Below are 17,401 nucleotides of genomic sequence, written 5' to 3'. Positions count from 1 at the left end.
TCGTCGCCGGAGGCATTATGTTTTTTTTTAGTCTTAAGAAAGACACTACATTTTGCTGAAGTCAATATTCTGCATTATTTATGCTGGTGGATCTGACTGTGTGATAGACAATAGACAAATCAGCCCATGTATAGGATAAGATATGGTTTGGAAACTTCTTCAAGGACCTCATGGATAATCTTTCCTTTTTTGAAATAGAACAAACTTGTCAGATGCAGCTTATTCCTGTCAAATGTATAATTGATTATCAAATCGTCCTGCTTTTTGTTGTTATCAGAAAAACTGGTCTTATTTCAACTCCATCCTGAACAGACCAGTGAGCAAAAGCAATTTCATGGAAATCCTATCAGAGGTGAAGGCCATAGTGATCAAAGCATCATATGGAACCAGTATGGAGGAAAGCAGGTGAAAACTTGGAATAAAATCACATTTACTGTTCTGAAGATTATACAGGCCGATTATGCATTGTTCTTGGCAGCAGGATAGCTCATTCGTCTCTTGTGTCTTTGTGCCATCCATTTATGGTTTCAATTACTGTCAGAAAGTCATCTCTGATAATAAAAAGACCATCTCGCGTGTTACCATCAATTGGCTCTGTATTGTGGAACAAGCTAACTTTTAAGCGTTGTCCAAGCCAGCTGTGCCATATCTAATCATTCATACATTTCATGCCTGCAAGCATAAACTGTGGGGCTTGTAGTGTGGCCAAGTCCCTGATTCATTCACTTCATGGGCTGAGCATAGCGTTGGCCGTTTTACCTTATTAGGACCCTTACAGATTTATATTTATAGTGGTGCCCACTTGTCAGGCGATTCATGGGAAGCCTAAAGGAGTCATGCTAAACATAAGTATTGAGAGTGGAATTAAAGAAAGAGGGTGGGGAAAAGGGGAAAATCTGTAGAGTGTACATTGGCCCTCTCATTCACATCATTAATGATCCCCTTGTTTCTCTCCTTCACTCCCGCGCTTCTTTGCAGAATTTCTGACATTTCTCTCGAAGTCGCGGTTCCTTATAATGGCGGCATTCCCACCAAGAAAGCTTCGCAGATTGAAAAATGTGATTGCCCTGCTGGTTACACCGGCTTCTCCTGCCAGGTGGTTGGATATCTTTATTTTCAATTGTTTTTTTTTTACATTTTCTCGTGTGTTCAGGGGGTTCGACCACCCACAAGGCACAACCAAGTTTTGGCCTGGATTCTGGGCAGTTGAAGTTTACCGTGGAAGAAAAATGTCCAAGGCATTTGGATTCCCAGTCATTTCTGTTTATTAAAAAAGCAACTGCATAAACCCTGGTTCTTCCTGGTACCAGGCCTGGTATCGCAAATCCCTCGATCAACCAGAACTCGAACATAGTTATTTATTATCTAATCAAAGGCAAGATGATGCCTCTACAGAAATAAATAGGCCATTTTAGCAAATAGTGTGGAAATAGACTTGTGCCACGATGTTGATAATAAAAATACAAACTTTATTTATAATAGCATGGATCAGCTCGCAATGTTCGCCTCTCCACACGTCGCCACAGAGTCACAGGCTTCTTTTAACTGAGGATAATGACCTGACTCAATTTGAGTTGCTGTGTTGTCATGATTTATACCAATCACAATACAAACATTTCTTTTGTGCAAATTTATTTGTAATATTGGTGATATTTTTTTTGTAATTTATTTGTAATATAAAAAGGTCCAAGTCGTCTAAAGCTCTAAATGGTCAAGGGTCCAAGCTGATCTAATGGGTCTAAAGCATCTTACGGGTCTTTGGAGTCTTAAGGGTCTCCGTGGTCTTTGGGTTTTTTGTGTCCTCTTGGTGTTTTTGTGTTTTTTGGGTCTTCGGGGTCTTTAAGGGTCTTTGGGGTATTTCGGGGTCTTTAATACCCAGATAATACCCATTCCAGATTACAGATAATACCAGATAATACCCAGATCTTTAATACCCATTAAAATAAGGTTTGTGGGGTCTTCTGGGTATTTTGGATCTTTGGGGTATTTTATAGTCTTGGGGTCTTTGGGGTATTTTAGGTCCTTTGGGGATCTTCGAGGTCATTAAGGGTCTTTCTGGTCTTTAGTGATCTTGGTGGTCTTAAGAGTTTTAGGGGACTTAAATGGTATTCAAAGGTCTTCAGGGTATTTTAGGTCCTTTGGAAAAACTGGTTGACCTTTGGCCTGCCTATGTTGACCTTAAAAATAAATTGAGGATTTTAGAAATTTGAAAGAAGTGGTTGACCTTTGGCCTATGTTGACTTTTTGACCTCAATCTGCTATTTGGTGAGGTTTCATGAAGATCGGTTTAAAATTGTGACCTGCGGCAAGGATATTCAAGGTCATTAAGGGTCTTTTTGGTCTTGGTGGTCTTCAGAGTTTTAGGGGACTTAAATGGTCTTCAAAGGTCTAAGCCGACTCTAAGGGATCTCAGCCGTCTATTAGTATATTCCAACAGTACATAATTAATAGACAGAATGCAACAGATGGTCAAACAGTATGTGATTAATAGATGTGGTCACACGGATTCATGGCTTCACAGACTGTTTTTCGGATTTATATATATTTGAAGAAGACGTTTCTGTCGCAAATATACATATATATATACATACATACATACATACATACATACATACATACATACATACATACATACATACATAACCATACACGTTTGCTCCATTATAATAAGGTGTACAATTTGACCAAATTAATCAGATTACTTCAATGAATGTCATTAACGATTAAAGCATGTAAGTAAAAGCAACAGTTCAGATATCTGTGAATTCTGAAACCAGAGCAGAAGTCAAGTATGCCGGCACTTTGAGATGATGTATCAAGCACAGAATGATTTACTTGACAGTGTACTGAACAGTCGGGGGAGTTGCAGCGAATTTACAATAAAACGGTCAATGATTATAGACTTGATGGTGGAGTAGATGCAGTTGCATCCCATTTATATTGAAGGCAATTGTGACCCAGATGACAAAGCAACACCACAAGACGACATTATAAGATTGGCGTTGCACAGTCTTGCTAAGAAACTCTGCTTTGGTTAGCATCTGTCCAAAGTGTTTGAAGTGTTTATTGTGAGGCCTACTTATTCAGTAGCTAGTGGTGGCAACAAGGTGGCAACAATCGTGGCAACAGAGAGTATCCTATTATTTGGTGTAGGAATTATATAGAAATGGTACACCTCAAGATTGAAATGATAGCATGAAGGAGCGGATACCTGCTTTGCAGGAGGTAACGGAGTGTAAACAATTTGTAGACAAAAGTTGGTTGCATTTGTAGACCGAGTCTGGATGGAAGAATGGTAGGGGTGATGGTGTAGAGTGTACATTAAGTGGTGGGGATGTAGCGAGTGGTGGTGAAGTGTAGTGAGTGCAGGCATTATTAGTGGGGGTGCAGCATGTGCAGACACTGATGAATACAGGTGATGGTGGGGGGGGGGGGAGGGCAAGTGCAGGTGTTGGAGTGCAGCAAGGGCAGGCACTGGTGGGGATGCAGTGAGTGCAGGCAGGAATGACGTTGGAGTGAGTGCAGGCAGGGGCGAGGTTGAAGCGAGTGCAGGTATGGGTGAGATTGGAGCAAATGTAGGCAGGAGTATTCTTGAAGTTTTCCTGCGGCCATTCGTGTTCCCCATCTCATGAGCACCATGTGTAATATGTGCTTGATGTTTGGAATGGGTGATAAGAAGAAAGACATAAAGGTTCGTGAGCCGAGGCTAGCGATCAAAAAAAATTAGCATACACATATAACCTTAACTCTGCAGAACAATTTCCTCTTTTCATTTGTCTTTATTTTTTTCGGCTATCTAGTCTTCCCAGGAAAGCTTCCACCTGGGCCGACACAACACAATCAGAATGTTCCCTGGTGTTCATTATAACTACTAGCATGCACCCTTCTCTGCTCACTTTTGGTGGACAATATGCTGCGGCACAAACTTGGAAATTTCCTTTTTATAATTTTTTTGTCATTTTTGAAAGAAAATGTATTGATTGCAACATATCGTGCTCCATATCTTATTATAATAGAGCAAACGTTTATTTATATGTCTGTTTGTTTGTATGTATGTTTTTACATGTGACCAAAACGTCTTCTTCTTCTTCAAATAAAATTAACACCCTCTTAATTATGTTTAGGAAGCTGAGACTCCTCAGTCCTTTGACGACCCATTAAGTCCCCCGAGACCCGTAAGACCACGAAGCCCCTAAAGCCCCAAAATACCCTTAAAGACCCCGAAGACCCAAAACACCCCAAAGACCCAAAATACCCTTGAAGGCCTTGAGGCTCAAAAAGGCCCTGACAACCCAAATAGCCCTGAACACCCAAAAGACCCTGAAGACCCAAAATACCCTGAAGACCCAAAAGACCCTGAAGACCCTGAATACCCCAAAGACTCTGAAGGCCCAAAATAACCCAAATACCTAAAACACCCTGAAGACCCAAAAGACCCCGAAGACCCAAAACACCCCGTAGATCCAAAACATCCCGAAGACCCAAAACACACCGAAGACCCAAAATACCCTGAAGACCACAAAGACCCTGAAGACCCAAATGGCCCCAAAGACACAAAACACCCTGAAAAGACCAGAAGACCCAAAACACCCCGAAGACCCAAAACACCCCAAAGACCCCAAAGATTCTTAAAGACTCAGAGGAACCAAAAGACTCTTAAGACCCAAAAGCCCCTGAAGACCCAACAAGGCCCCAAAGACCCAAAAACACCATGAAGACCCAAAAAACCCAGAAGACCTAAAAGACCCCAACAACAATATGCATTTTAAGGCCATTTTCCCTGCTAGAGCGGGGGTTAGCCTTGCGGTCCCCATGACAATCTTCTCCATTTTGCCCTATTTTCTGCGTCTCTCCTTGTTAACCCCCTTGCCCGCATTTCTTCTTCCACCATCTTTAGCCAAGTCTTTCTCGGTCTTCCCCGTCCTCTACTTCCTTCTACATTAACTTCCATCACTCTTCTCAACCAGTCACTTTCATCCTTCCTCAACACATGACCAAACCATCTCAACCTGTTCCTCTTCACAGCATCAATCACAGGCAATATTCCCATCATCTTTCGCAATTCATCATTTGTCTTCCTCTCTCTCAACGATACTCCGCACATCCATCGAACCATTCGCATTTCCACCCTTTCCAGCCTTCGTTGCTGCTCTACGTTCATTACCCATGTCTCGCTCCCATAAATCATAACACTTCTCACACATGCAGCATACACCTTTCCCTTCAGCTTCAGCGACACTCTCCTCCTCATCAGCACGTCACTCAGTTCCCGAAACTTCTTCCATGCACATCTCACTCGAGCAACCGTTGCTGAGTCTGATCCACCTTCTCCATTCAGCATGTCTCCGAGGTAGCAAAATGTTTTCACACCTTCCAGCTTCACGCCGTCTCCAAGATCCAACTCAACATTTCCTCCACTTGCAGCTCCCTCTGTGCACACCTTACATTTGAATGTAGCTAGCTGCCACACTGGTAAATGACCCTCTCAGACCACTACATTTTTGATGAACCCACTCAGCACACATTGTACATTGAATGGAGTTCACTCCGACACCCTTCCTGCACACAGCACACTTCCCAGTTCTTTCCACCTCACCACATGCTTTACCACTTGCCATCACCTTTGTCTTTCCGATATTCACCCTCAGACCTTTTGTCTCCATACATTCCTTCCACTTGTTCATCTTTTCCTTCAGTCCATCCATACTTTCTGCAATCAACACCAGATCATCTGCATACAACAACTCCCACGGTAAACCCTCCTTTACGTTCTGAGCCAGCACCTCCATCACAGCTACAAATAGTAGTGGACTTAGTACCAACCCCTGATGCACTCCCACCTTCACCTCAAACTCACCACTGTTCCCGTCCTTCGTCCTTACAGCTGTGCGCGCTCTTTTGTACATTGCCATCACTACTCTGATCAACCATTCCTCCACTCCTAACTTCCTCAATGCCCATGTCAATACTTTGCGTGGAACCCTATCGAATGCTTTCTCCAGATCAACAAACCCAAAAAAACAACTTCTTCCTCTTATCCATGTACTTCTCCTGCAACTGCCTCACAATGAAAAGCGCATCTGTCGTTCCTCTTCCTGGCATAAATCCAAACTGCATTTCGTCGATCTTCACTTTCTTCCTCATCCTCCTCTCCAACACCCTTTCCAATACCTTCATTCCATGCTCCAATAACTTTATCGCTCGGTACGAGCCACACTCCAGAGGGTCACCTTTCCCCTTGTATAGAGGGACGAGGGTACTCACTTCACAATCCACTGGAATGCGGCCTTCTTTCACCACCAGATTACAGATCTCTGTCATTCTCTTCACACCCCAACTTCCTGCTGCCTTCAACATATCTCCCACAACTCCCGTCGGCCCTCCCGCTTTTCCACTCTTCATTGCTTTTATCGCTTCCTCAACTTCCTTCTCAGTTATCTTCTCTGCCGGTCCTAAAACTGGGTTACTCTCTATGTTGCCATCCCATTCATTCTCTGTATTCAACAGCAGTTCCATATATCTTTTCCATCTTCCTTTAATGCCATCTGGGTCGACAACGATTTGTCCCACTTCATCCTTCAAGCAACTCACCCCCATCACATCACACCTCTCTTTCGCTATGTGCTTTGCAATCCTGAATACTGCTTTCTGACCCTCTTCCGAATCCAAGCGTTCTCCGAACATTTTCCTACATGCCTCCTGCGCCTTTGCTACCTCTTTCTTTGCAGCCTTCCTGGCTGCCTTATAACTTTCATGCTCTGCTGTTTCTGCTCCCGTACCCTTCGCCTTCTGCCACTCTTTGAACTTCTTCCTCTTCTCGTCAATCCTCTTTCCAACTTCAACATCCCACCACCATGTTTCCGAGTGCCTCGGTGGTCCTTTTGTCCATCCACATACCTCACCAACGGCTCCCAACAGACTAGCTTTCATTGACATCCAACCACTTTCAAGCTCAACCACATCATCCTCTGCCCTACTCAGCCTCTCTTTTAATGCCTCCCTTACTGTCACCTCTTTCAACCTCCACACCTTCATTCTCGGTTGGTACTTCACCCGCCGAGCTCTCCTCCCACCTTTCACCCTTGTGTCGCAGACAACCAAGTGGACCCCGAACCTAAACCTAAAAGACCCCGAACACCCAAAATACCCAAAATACCACAAATTGATTATTTTGTGTGCTGTCTTTCCCTCGTGGTCCCCGTGTGCTGTCTTTCCCTCGTGGTCCCCCTGTGCTGTTTTTCCCTCGCGGTCCCCGTGTGCTGTCTTTCCCTCGTGGTCCCCGTGTGCTGTCTTTCCCTCGTGGTCCCCGTGTGCTGTCTTTCCCTCGTGGTCCCCGTGTGCTGTCTTTCCCTCGTTGTCCCTGTGTGCTGTCTTTCCCTCGTGGTCCCCCTGTGCTGTCTTTCCCTCGTGGTCCCCGTGTGCTGTCTTTCCCTCGTGGTCCCCGTGTGCTGTCTTTCCCTCGTGGTCCCCGTGTGCTGTCTTTCCCTCGTGGTCCCCGTGTGCTGTCTTTCCCTCGTGGTCCCCGTGTGCTGTCTTTCCCTCGTGGTCCCCGTGTGCTGTCTTTCCCTCGTGGTCCCCCTGTGCTGTCTTTCCCTCGTGGTCCCCCTGTGCTGTCTTTCCCTCGTGGTCCCCCTGTACTGTCTTTCCCTCGCGGTTGTCAGTTCTTTCACGAGCCTCGATTCAGTATACAAAAAAAATAAAAAATAAAATACCCAAAATAACCCAAAGACCCTGAAGACCCAACATTACCCCGAAGACCCAAAACACCACGAAGACCGAAAAGACCCGGAATACCCAAAATACCCTGAAGACCCAAAACACCCCGAAGACCCAAAACACCCCGAATACCCAAAACACCCGGAATACCCAAAACACCCTGAAGACCCAAAACACCCTGAAGACCCCAAAGACGCTTTAGACCCAAAATACCCTTAAATACCCTGAAGAACCAAAATACCCCAAAGACCCTGAAAGACCCAGAGGAACCAAAAGACCCTTAAGACCCAAAAGCCCCTGAAGACACCAAAGACCCAAAAGACAAGGAAGACCCAAAACATCCCAAAGACCCAAAATACCCTTAAAGGCCCAGTGGATCTAAAAGACCCTGAAGACCAAAATTGCCTTGAAGACCCAAAACACCATGAAGACCCAACACACCATGAAGACCCACCCAAAACACCATGAAGACCCCAAAGACCCTGAAGACCCAAAAGACAACGAAATGGTCAAAGATGCCTATCCCTCTGAAACGATGTGTGGTCACGTTAGTAATAATTACTCCCGCCAGGGAGTAATGCATTCGATTGTGTGTGTGTGTGTGTGTGTGTGTGTGTGTGTGTGTGTGTGTGTGTGTGTGTGTGTGTGTGTGTGTGTGTGTGTGTGTGTGTGTGTGTGTGTGTGTGTTCATGTGTGTGTGTGTGTGTGTGTGTGTGTGTTCATGTGTTCGTGTGTGTGTGTGTGTGTGTGTGTGTGTGTGTGTGTGTGTGTGTGTGTGTGTGTGTTCGTATGTTCATGTGTTCGTGTGTTTGTGAATAAGATATCTGGAAAAGTTCTGAACGGATTTGGATGAAAGGTTGAAAGTTGATGGGATGATTTCCCTTGGGATAAGGAAGAATTGATTAGTTTTTGGTGAAGCTCAGGATATTATTCCAGATCCAGGAATTTTTTGAAGGATTTTTTTTACCATTGGAAGATAGGCCTCAGCAGCGGCCACCCACGGCGGGAGTATGCGCTCTACTGAGTGGGGTTCTAGTTTATATATATATATATATATATATATATATATATATATATATATATATACACACACACACACACATACATATACATACACGCTCTACTGAGTGGGGTTCTAGTTTATATAGATATATATACACACACACACATACATACATATACATACACACAGTATATATATAACGCTAGTAATAATTTTGAGAAGGTTCCACTATATTATGAAGATGATTGGTAATATCGTTAGCACCAAAAGTGGTGCTATTTCCATTACACATATACGGTGTACGTGTGTGTATGTATGTATGTATATATGTCGGAATTGAGACTTAGGACTTGGGACTCAGAAGAAAGGAGCAACGGATATATTTATTGGAACTCGAGTACTCAAGCTTGAGGACAGCAAAGTTGCATTGAAACTCACAAGGAATGACCAACAGTACAACAAGATGCTCTGAATTAAATCAATTAAACCTTGCTTTATATAAGGAATATCAGGGGTGGGGTTAGCTCACAAGATACAGAGATAGAATGGGCTCATTGGTCCCAGAATGGGCTCATCGGTCCCCCCACCATAGTCCCATCCTGTTGTTCAGTTAGTTAGAGGAAGCTCATCAAGGCCACTCATAGGTTAACTCAGATAAGGAGATGGTCAGCCATCTGTGGCAACCTGTTTACAACTTTCTGTATAGAACTTTGGTTGAGAAAGAACAAAGGGAGGGTGAATACTCATGAATACTCATAAAAGTGTCAACATTCAGGATATTGGAAAAGTCATGAAGAGATAAGAACTGTAGCCAAGGCCAGCTGAGGAGAACTGAAAGATTGTGCCCACACAGGCTAAGAGCACACAGGAAAGAACTCCTTATTAGGATATTACACATCCTCAAAGCACAAGAAAGAACTTAAGTATTATAAAGAGTTCAGTAATAAGGAAAACAGAACATATAATTGGTTATACTTGGTAATTGGTAAAGCAGCATAATAACAAAGGGGGAGGGGCATAATAGCTCCCTACATACCGCCCTTTTGGATCTAAGATACAAAGTTATCTATGAGCCAATCAAAGGCCTTTATTTCAAAACAAAGCAGAAATGAATCAAATCAGAAAAGCCATTCAACATATCACGCGAAGGCAGCCGGTGAGCATGTCCCGCACGCAAAGCACCACACAGTACCCAGTAGGATGATTCGCGTCTGTATGTGAGTATGCACTGTAAGGCCGTAGAAGCAGGGTGAACAAATGGCATAAAGGAAAAACCTCCAAGTGAGGCAAAACAGACAGTGTAAAAGATTCACTAAACATACCACACGGATGCCTCCCAGTGAGCATGTCTCGTACCCCGTACCGCACAGCGCACTCAGCAGGAAGATCCGTGGGCGTCTGGGTGCAAGTGGGTGTTAGTGGATGTATGATGTAAGTCGGGTGTAGATGGGTGTATGAGGTGAGACCGTAGAGACATGAAGATCGAATAGCGTGTCAGATCCCCAACGAAGACCTCTGGTTCCACCGGGGTCCACACCCAGGAAGATCTCCTGACCCACCCTTGGTCCACAGAGGTGCGGCCGGACTCCTCCCCGACTGGAGCTCGCCCAGGCTTCCCCAGGAGAAATCCTTGGAAATCGTCAGCGCTCAATCGATATTCATGTTCATGAGGTCCCTTACATGCTGGTGATCTGGGGAAGACACAACATCGTCAGTATCAGGTGGCTCAAACCTATGGCCATAAAACAATGCAAAACGGTCCAAAGGAGGGAGAGCAACTTCCTTTGGGTCAAAGTCGAGATCGTCCGAGGCGATGCTGCTTGCAGCGCTGTTATTCACGGGCGTATCTCCAAAACAATCAGATTCGGAACTCGGAGTATCTTCATGATCGAGTTCCTCTCCATCCGGGCTTGGGATAGCAGCAGGGTCCAAATCCCGGACTGGGTCAGTGGCGTTTGACTCACTGTGGGCTTGTGAGACATGAAGATGAGCTCGTGATACATAAAGAGGCAAAGCCTGCATTGAGACATAAACATCAGCCGGGGGCCCTTGCATGTGGCCCCCATCATCACCGGTAACATCATCAGTAACATTATTCTCAGGTGGCGTAGGCTTGCGGCGTCGGCGGTCAGCAACAGTCATAGCCGTACACATCGAGAAGAAATGAGAGGAGTCCTTTAGGAACTCGTTGACGTCTGCATGCGACGCGTTGGGGCCCAGAGGAATCGGCCTTCTGGCAGCCTGAAATGCTTCAAGGTCTGCAAATGTGTAATCGACATTATTATCAGTAATATCAACAATGGAAGAACAATCTTCGGAAGCGGAGATCTCATTGTCGCAGCCCAGTGACTCGTTCGGGTCGTCGTTCCAGGATCCGCGATCTGCAGTTGCGTCGACGGCTGGTGTGTCATCTGGACCCACGGTCAGCTTGTCGGTCATCACCATGGCCTTTTCTGGTGTCGTCTTCAGTGTCCATCCTGTGGTAAACTTTCTCACACACGCAAGGACTAAAGCCTCGATTAGTACACAACAAACCACGATTCCAAGGACTATTGCCAAGGCGGTCAATATCTACTTTACTATCGTACCTGTCCATCCTTTGGTTGGCGGCTTTTCCTGCCGTCTCGTCCGCCCTTGCATTGCCCCGAACAACGTCAGTGTCCGCCCTTTGATGGCCGCGACATTTATCACCGCAATAGCGCGGGGAAGCAAAATGCTTTGGAGTAGCCCTTCCAATTCTACCACGCGCACCACAGCCCATATCCACCACAATTTACCTGTACCCTCTACCTATTTTAAACTACTATCCACGGGTATTCGTGAAGGGGGTCCATCTTTCCCAACCACTCCCTTCGCACCAGCCACTCCCCGTTGTCCATAAACCTCTGAGACACACACACAACCTGTCCATTTCACAGTGAGGTGGGGTGCAGATCAATTCTGAAATAACAAAGAGGGTTTTGTCTGAAATTCGTCTCATGAAAACCCATCCAAGAGTCCAGTGTGACAGACAGACAGACACAGACACTGTGACACACAGAAAACCCCAGGTACACATTCAAACCAGCTTGTCCTCAGATCCACAAATGTTCACTTTCTCCCATTATAATCCCCTTATTTCATTTCCTGTGCAAATTAAACCGACAGTTCAACCAAGGTCGCAGCACGAGTCGGGCCTGGTGTGGGAGTGAACCAGATAAGACTTTGGCTGAAATGTACGCTGGCCCGACCAAGCCCGTTTAAAGGAAACGCATGTTAAATGCAGTGAATTTTCTTCTACAAATGGCAAAATGAAATTGGACGTAGCTTTTTAAAGCACTTTTGACAATTTCCACTTTGGACTTTTGGTCCAACCACCACTTTTGGTTTTGGTCAAACTTTTGACTTTGTCCAATTTCCAGCTAACGTTAACCTTTAATTTAAACCAAATTGCAACTGAAGTTATTTTCCTGAACCCAGGCAGTTACATACAGTTACATACATCCCTGCTCATGCCACACAAGACAACAGGTGATCCACTTTCAACAGATACCACATCACACAGAAACCTTTGGCAATGCAACAACCGAACTTCCAAAAACAACAACAAAACATCCAATCCACCTCAATGGCTCACCTAGCAGCTCATTGTGTCCCTGTCTATCTCTTCTTGCATCTACACTGTTCACAGCAAGTCCAATTCGTCCTTTAAGTCACATGTACCCAGAGTATATGAAACAACCACTCAAACTTAATCCAGCTACACATACCGTTTTCCCAAAAACTCACAGAGCAGTCCAAATCCAGACCAGTCATGCATTTACATGTAAATATTAGGTATAGTATCTAAAATTAAACAAATGGTCGACTTCCGGCTCACAGATGAAAAGCTTGTATCTTTAAGATTGATCTAAGCTTCCAACATTTCAAATCGTCACTTGAAACATCAGCTTATATCAAAAATACTTGCTCATTCCTGGAATCGCACGTTCAACCCTTTGTGTCATGACACAATATCTATTTAAATAACTATTTTCCATTTATACATTCATAGAAATGTTAGCGTCGGTCACAATCCACATGGATTGTAGCTGTCAGCGAGCGAGCCATCCATTCCATACAAGTTATTTCACACAACCATTCTCCATACACCTGGGTTTGCACACCTGTGCCCACACACTGACTCCAGGCTTCTTCATTCAATACAATGCACTCACCCCCACTCACAATACTCTGCTCAATAGACAATACTCTTCTACACACACACACAGCGTCATTTGATCTAACTACTCCCTTCTGAAACATGCGCTTTGCAGTCACCCCTTATATTATTGCGCTCCCCCATCACTACAATACTCGGAGCACACTGACGTCATCTCCCATTTTCCCCGTCCCATATGCACTAGACTATAGGAATTAAAATTAAAATTGAACATAAATCCACAACAACTTAAATCAACGTAAAACCCAGCGGTTTTATCAACAGCCCAGCCACTTTCCTTGTTCGCTCTCCTTCTGTGGAACTGTAACCTTTGCCACTTTGTTGTCTTTTCTCTGCCAGTAATACAAACCGAAGCACACCTGTCTGCACATGTACTTTAACCATAATTATATGAGACCCAACACCAGGAGTGCTCCCTGGAGCTGCCATAACTCGCCTTCACACCCCATCCATCACATATCTCACTCAACCTTGCCAAAATCCAATCTATTTACCTTTGTTGCACACAACATCTGTCCCCCATTGCCCATCAAAGTGCCCACTCCACAACCCACAATTTTCTCAGGGTACACACCTGTCTTTACTGTCGAAATCCATGTTTCAGAAATATAACTCCATGGCCTGCTAGACAGCCAGACAGACACAACAATGAAACTATAACCTCCATTCTCCTTCCATGGTGAGTTTGTACCCCAATTTGTCTTGTCGATTTGTTCCATATTATTCCCATATTTTCCTATTCCCCTTCCAATGGAACGTAAATCATGGAAGTAAGTTACCAAAAGAACTCCCCTCCAGGCCAAAGGTGTGTATTTCACACCTTACGGCATTTCACACCATGACATAATTTTAATCTTTCTCATTACACAGCTCATTGGCTCCCATGTCCTGTCAAGCCATGTGCAGCTTCACAATAACAAACCACCATTAACCTACCTCCCCCTGTTATTTATTTATTTTTCGTAAATAAACAAATAAACAAGAAAATAACCTAGTCTGTTTATTGAAAATAAAAAGTTCCCATATGTCTTTCCCTGTAACACTCACCACGGGTGTGCACTCCCGCAAATACCCCCACTCGCGTGCTCCGATGTGCCCCCTCGCACACTTGCCACAACATAAAACTCCCATTTACTGGATTAAACCTTGGCCCTCCGTGAAATCACACCACAGACTTACGATCAGACAAACAGGCAGACACGTCTTTCCTCCATGACATCATACATTGGGACCTTGTCAGTCGGATCACAGGCCACAGGAGAAATACAAAAACCTCCAACCTACTCTCCAACACCGTCAGGTTGGAGAAAATATCCGAGTAAGTGTTTCTACGCCCCCTTAACTATTTCTAAGCTTTCTATGCAACCTTTTAAAACTCACAATAGTTTAATTTCAGCAAGATTTTCTTTACTATTTTCCCACGTCATTCATGCCTAATACACCTCACACATCCATACATACCGCACAAGTAGCCAATACCAATCAATACAAGAAACCCTTTCATGCGTCAATGACACATGGCACACACAATGGACACAAATACATACTTCAATGACAGACATCCATATATACATTTATTCATTCATTCATATACCAATGAGTCTCTCAGACGTCGCGCGAACACCGGATCGACTCCAACCATGCACCTCCAACAGCCACTCCCCTGCCAACCTAGGCAACGCATTTTAAATCATGCGTTTCCCTATACATTCTCCATACCACGTGACTGACAAGCCAGCTCGCATTTCAAACCACTGCGCACATTCAGCAGTGTGAACAGTCGCAAAAATTCACAGCACAACGACCTGAGTGGGTCGTGTACAACGCCTTATGTCTCAATCATTCAAAAGAAAGGGGATTCTTAGACCGGGGTGGAAAGGGTGAGTTGGGGTGAAAAGGGTGGGGCAGGGAGGGTGGTGTTGCCTGGAACCCCGGGACAGAGCTCAGGGCTGGGAGGGTAGGGGTTTGGTATCTGCCTGACCCTCCCACGGGGACTTGACTTTCAACGAGCGGCATCAGTCACTCGTTAGCCTGCCTCTCTATTTCCTTAACCGCTTCATCCTGCATTTTATTCGCCTGTTTCCTCAGGCCCTTGAGTTTTAATACCTCACCGGCCAGGCTGGCCTGTTTCGATCTTGCCTGTCACTTCATCGCTTCTTCCTTCCATCAACCAAAGACTTTCCAATAGTCAGGTGGGAAGTGTTTCGTGTCCTGTTCTAACTTTTCTAATGCCCCATACAACACGTCCAATTTTTCCAGCGCAAAAGACCCTCCTTTGGGCCACGGTTCACCTAGATCCTTAGTCAGCGCAACCCATGACTTCCCTGGTCTCGCAGCATCATAGCCATACCTCCGAAACATGAAAAATGCTGGGGTATTTCTAAGAGGTTCACCTGCCTTTACAGTCTTATTACCCATCCAGTTCCCCATCCTAGGAAAATTTAGTTTACCGACGTAGCCTTGTACTCGTGAGGTTCGTCCGCCTCGCGTTCTACCTAACTCTGAAAGGCTCGTAGCCTTGTGTACCCGTGAGGTTCGCCCGCCTCGCGAAGTACGGCCTTCTACCTAACTCTGAGAGACCCGTAGCCTTGTACCCGTGAGGTTCGCCCGCCTCGCGAAGTACGGCCTTCTAACCTACCCTTACTGTACTCTCCTGGCGTCCTACGCCCTTATAATACTTCTAATCTTACTTATAATTCCGACGTCTCCCGGGTAGGCCTCGGATCGGGACACCGCCCTTATCCTTACCCTCACAACCCAGAGATCTATTACCCCTTAACCTCGGGCGCCCAACGTGGGCACCCCCCTTACGTAACGTTACCCTGACGAGTCCATAAACAGTCAGTTGCTCCGGGACCCAAGCGGTCCGTATTTAAATTTAGGTTCGTGGATCAGGTTCGAGCAGGGAACGGAACAAACGGCATCCGAGCAAGAGAGTGGGTTACAATTTGGACTGACCCCCATGCTATAAAGGAAAAAACAAAAGAAAACCCACAGCTCACCTGACCCGGATCAATTGCTAGCTGGTCTCACCACTCACTTGCCTGGGACCGCGTCCCGGACTGCACAGACTGATCGACACCGCTGCCACCAGTTGTCGGAATTGAGACTTAGGACTTGGGACTCAGAAGAAAGGAGCAACGGATATATTTATTGGAACTCGAGTACTCAAGCTTGAGGACAGCAAAGTTGCATTGAAACTCACAAGGAATGACCAACAGTACAACAAGATGCTCTGAATTAAATCAATTAAACCTTGCTTTATATAAGGAATATCAGGGGTGGGGTTAGCTCACAAGATACAGAGATAGAATGGGCTCATTGGTCCCAGAATGGGCTCATCGGTCCCCCCACCATAGTCCCATCCTGTTGTTCAGTTAGTTAGAGGAAGCTCATCAAGGCCACTCATAGGTTAACTCAGATAAGGAGATGGTCAGCCATCTGTGGCAACCTGTTTACAACTTTCTGTATAGAACTTTGGTTGAGAAAGAACAAAGGGAGGGTGAATACTCATGAATACTCATAAAAGTGTCAACATTCAGGATATTGGAAAAGTCATGAAGAGATAAGAACTGTAGCCAAGGCCAGCTGAGGAGAACTGAAAGATTGTGCCCACACAGGCTAAGAGCACACAGGAAAGAACTCCTTATTAGGATATTACACATCCTCAAAGCACAAGAAAGAACTTAAGTATTATAAAGAGTTCAGTAATAAGGAAAACAGAACATATAATTGGTTATACTTGGTAATTGGTAAAGCAGCATAATAACAAAGGGGGAGGGGCATAATAGCTCCCTACATATATATATATATATATATATATATATATATATATATATATATATATATATATATATATATATATATATATATATATTAGATAGATAGATAGATAGATAGATATATATAAACCCTCTTGTGTTCAGGCCGTTCGTGCTCCGATGGTTTGCAGCGAGTGGCCCGGAAGCATTGACGGAAAGAGTGGCAATTCTATGTGGGAAAATTGCATGCTCGGTCAGGGTCCCACAGATAGCTCAGATGACTATCTGGATAATCCTGTTCATATATATATATGTATAAAGGTTTTTGTGGTTGGGACAATCCATTGTAACTATTGGAAATGCACAGCCAACCAAAATAACAAAAACACAACCAAACACGCACCTGTTTTGATAAAAACGGACGAGAGGTGATCAAGTTTTCAGGTGATATTTTGTTCGTAGTCCACCAACTTCTTCAACGCCAAGTGTACAATCGATAGATCATTCTTACCTGGGGCAGACATTGTTGTACAAATATTACTTGTGGCTTTGTTTTGGTAGGACTGTGCCTCAGGATACCACAGAAATACAAGCCAGCACTACTCTCCATGGAGAAGTTATAATACGTGCATTCCCTGCAAATGCAATAATCGCAGTGCTTCGTGTGATCCCAAGACTGGACGCTGCCTGGTAATCTTTTACCATGTAAAGTACATCGCC

General features: G+C 44.7%; 1 protein-coding gene across 3 annotated transcripts in view; it reads left to right on the top strand.

Moving 5' to 3' along the window:
- Positions 1 to 17,401, top strand: part of LOC137436665 (laminin subunit alpha-1-like) — a 296,063-nt gene that overhangs the window by 173,821 nt on the left and 104,841 nt on the right. For all 3 annotated transcript variants that reach the window (XR_013624965.1, XM_078786676.1, XM_078786677.1), the window contains exons 27-29: positions 278 to 405; positions 979 to 1,096; positions 17,243 to 17,371. Coding sequence is in view for 2 of the 3 variants with exons in the window: in XM_078786676.1 (XP_078642802.1) it covers positions 278 to 405; positions 979 to 1,096; positions 17,243 to 17,371 (375 nt within the window). In the remaining variant the exon portion in view is untranslated. The remainder of the gene's footprint in view (positions 1 to 277; positions 406 to 978; positions 1,097 to 17,242; positions 17,372 to 17,401) is intronic.

The sequence above is a fragment of the Myxine glutinosa genome, chromosome 11 (genome assembly GCF_964187855.1).
Source record: "Myxine glutinosa chromosome 11, kmMyxGlut1.1, whole genome shotgun sequence".
Taxonomy (NCBI): Eukaryota; Metazoa; Chordata; class Myxini; order Myxiniformes; family Myxinidae; genus Myxine; species Myxine glutinosa.
Note: the sequence above shows the minus strand (reverse complement) of the source record. Positions and strands in the feature narration are given on the sequence as shown.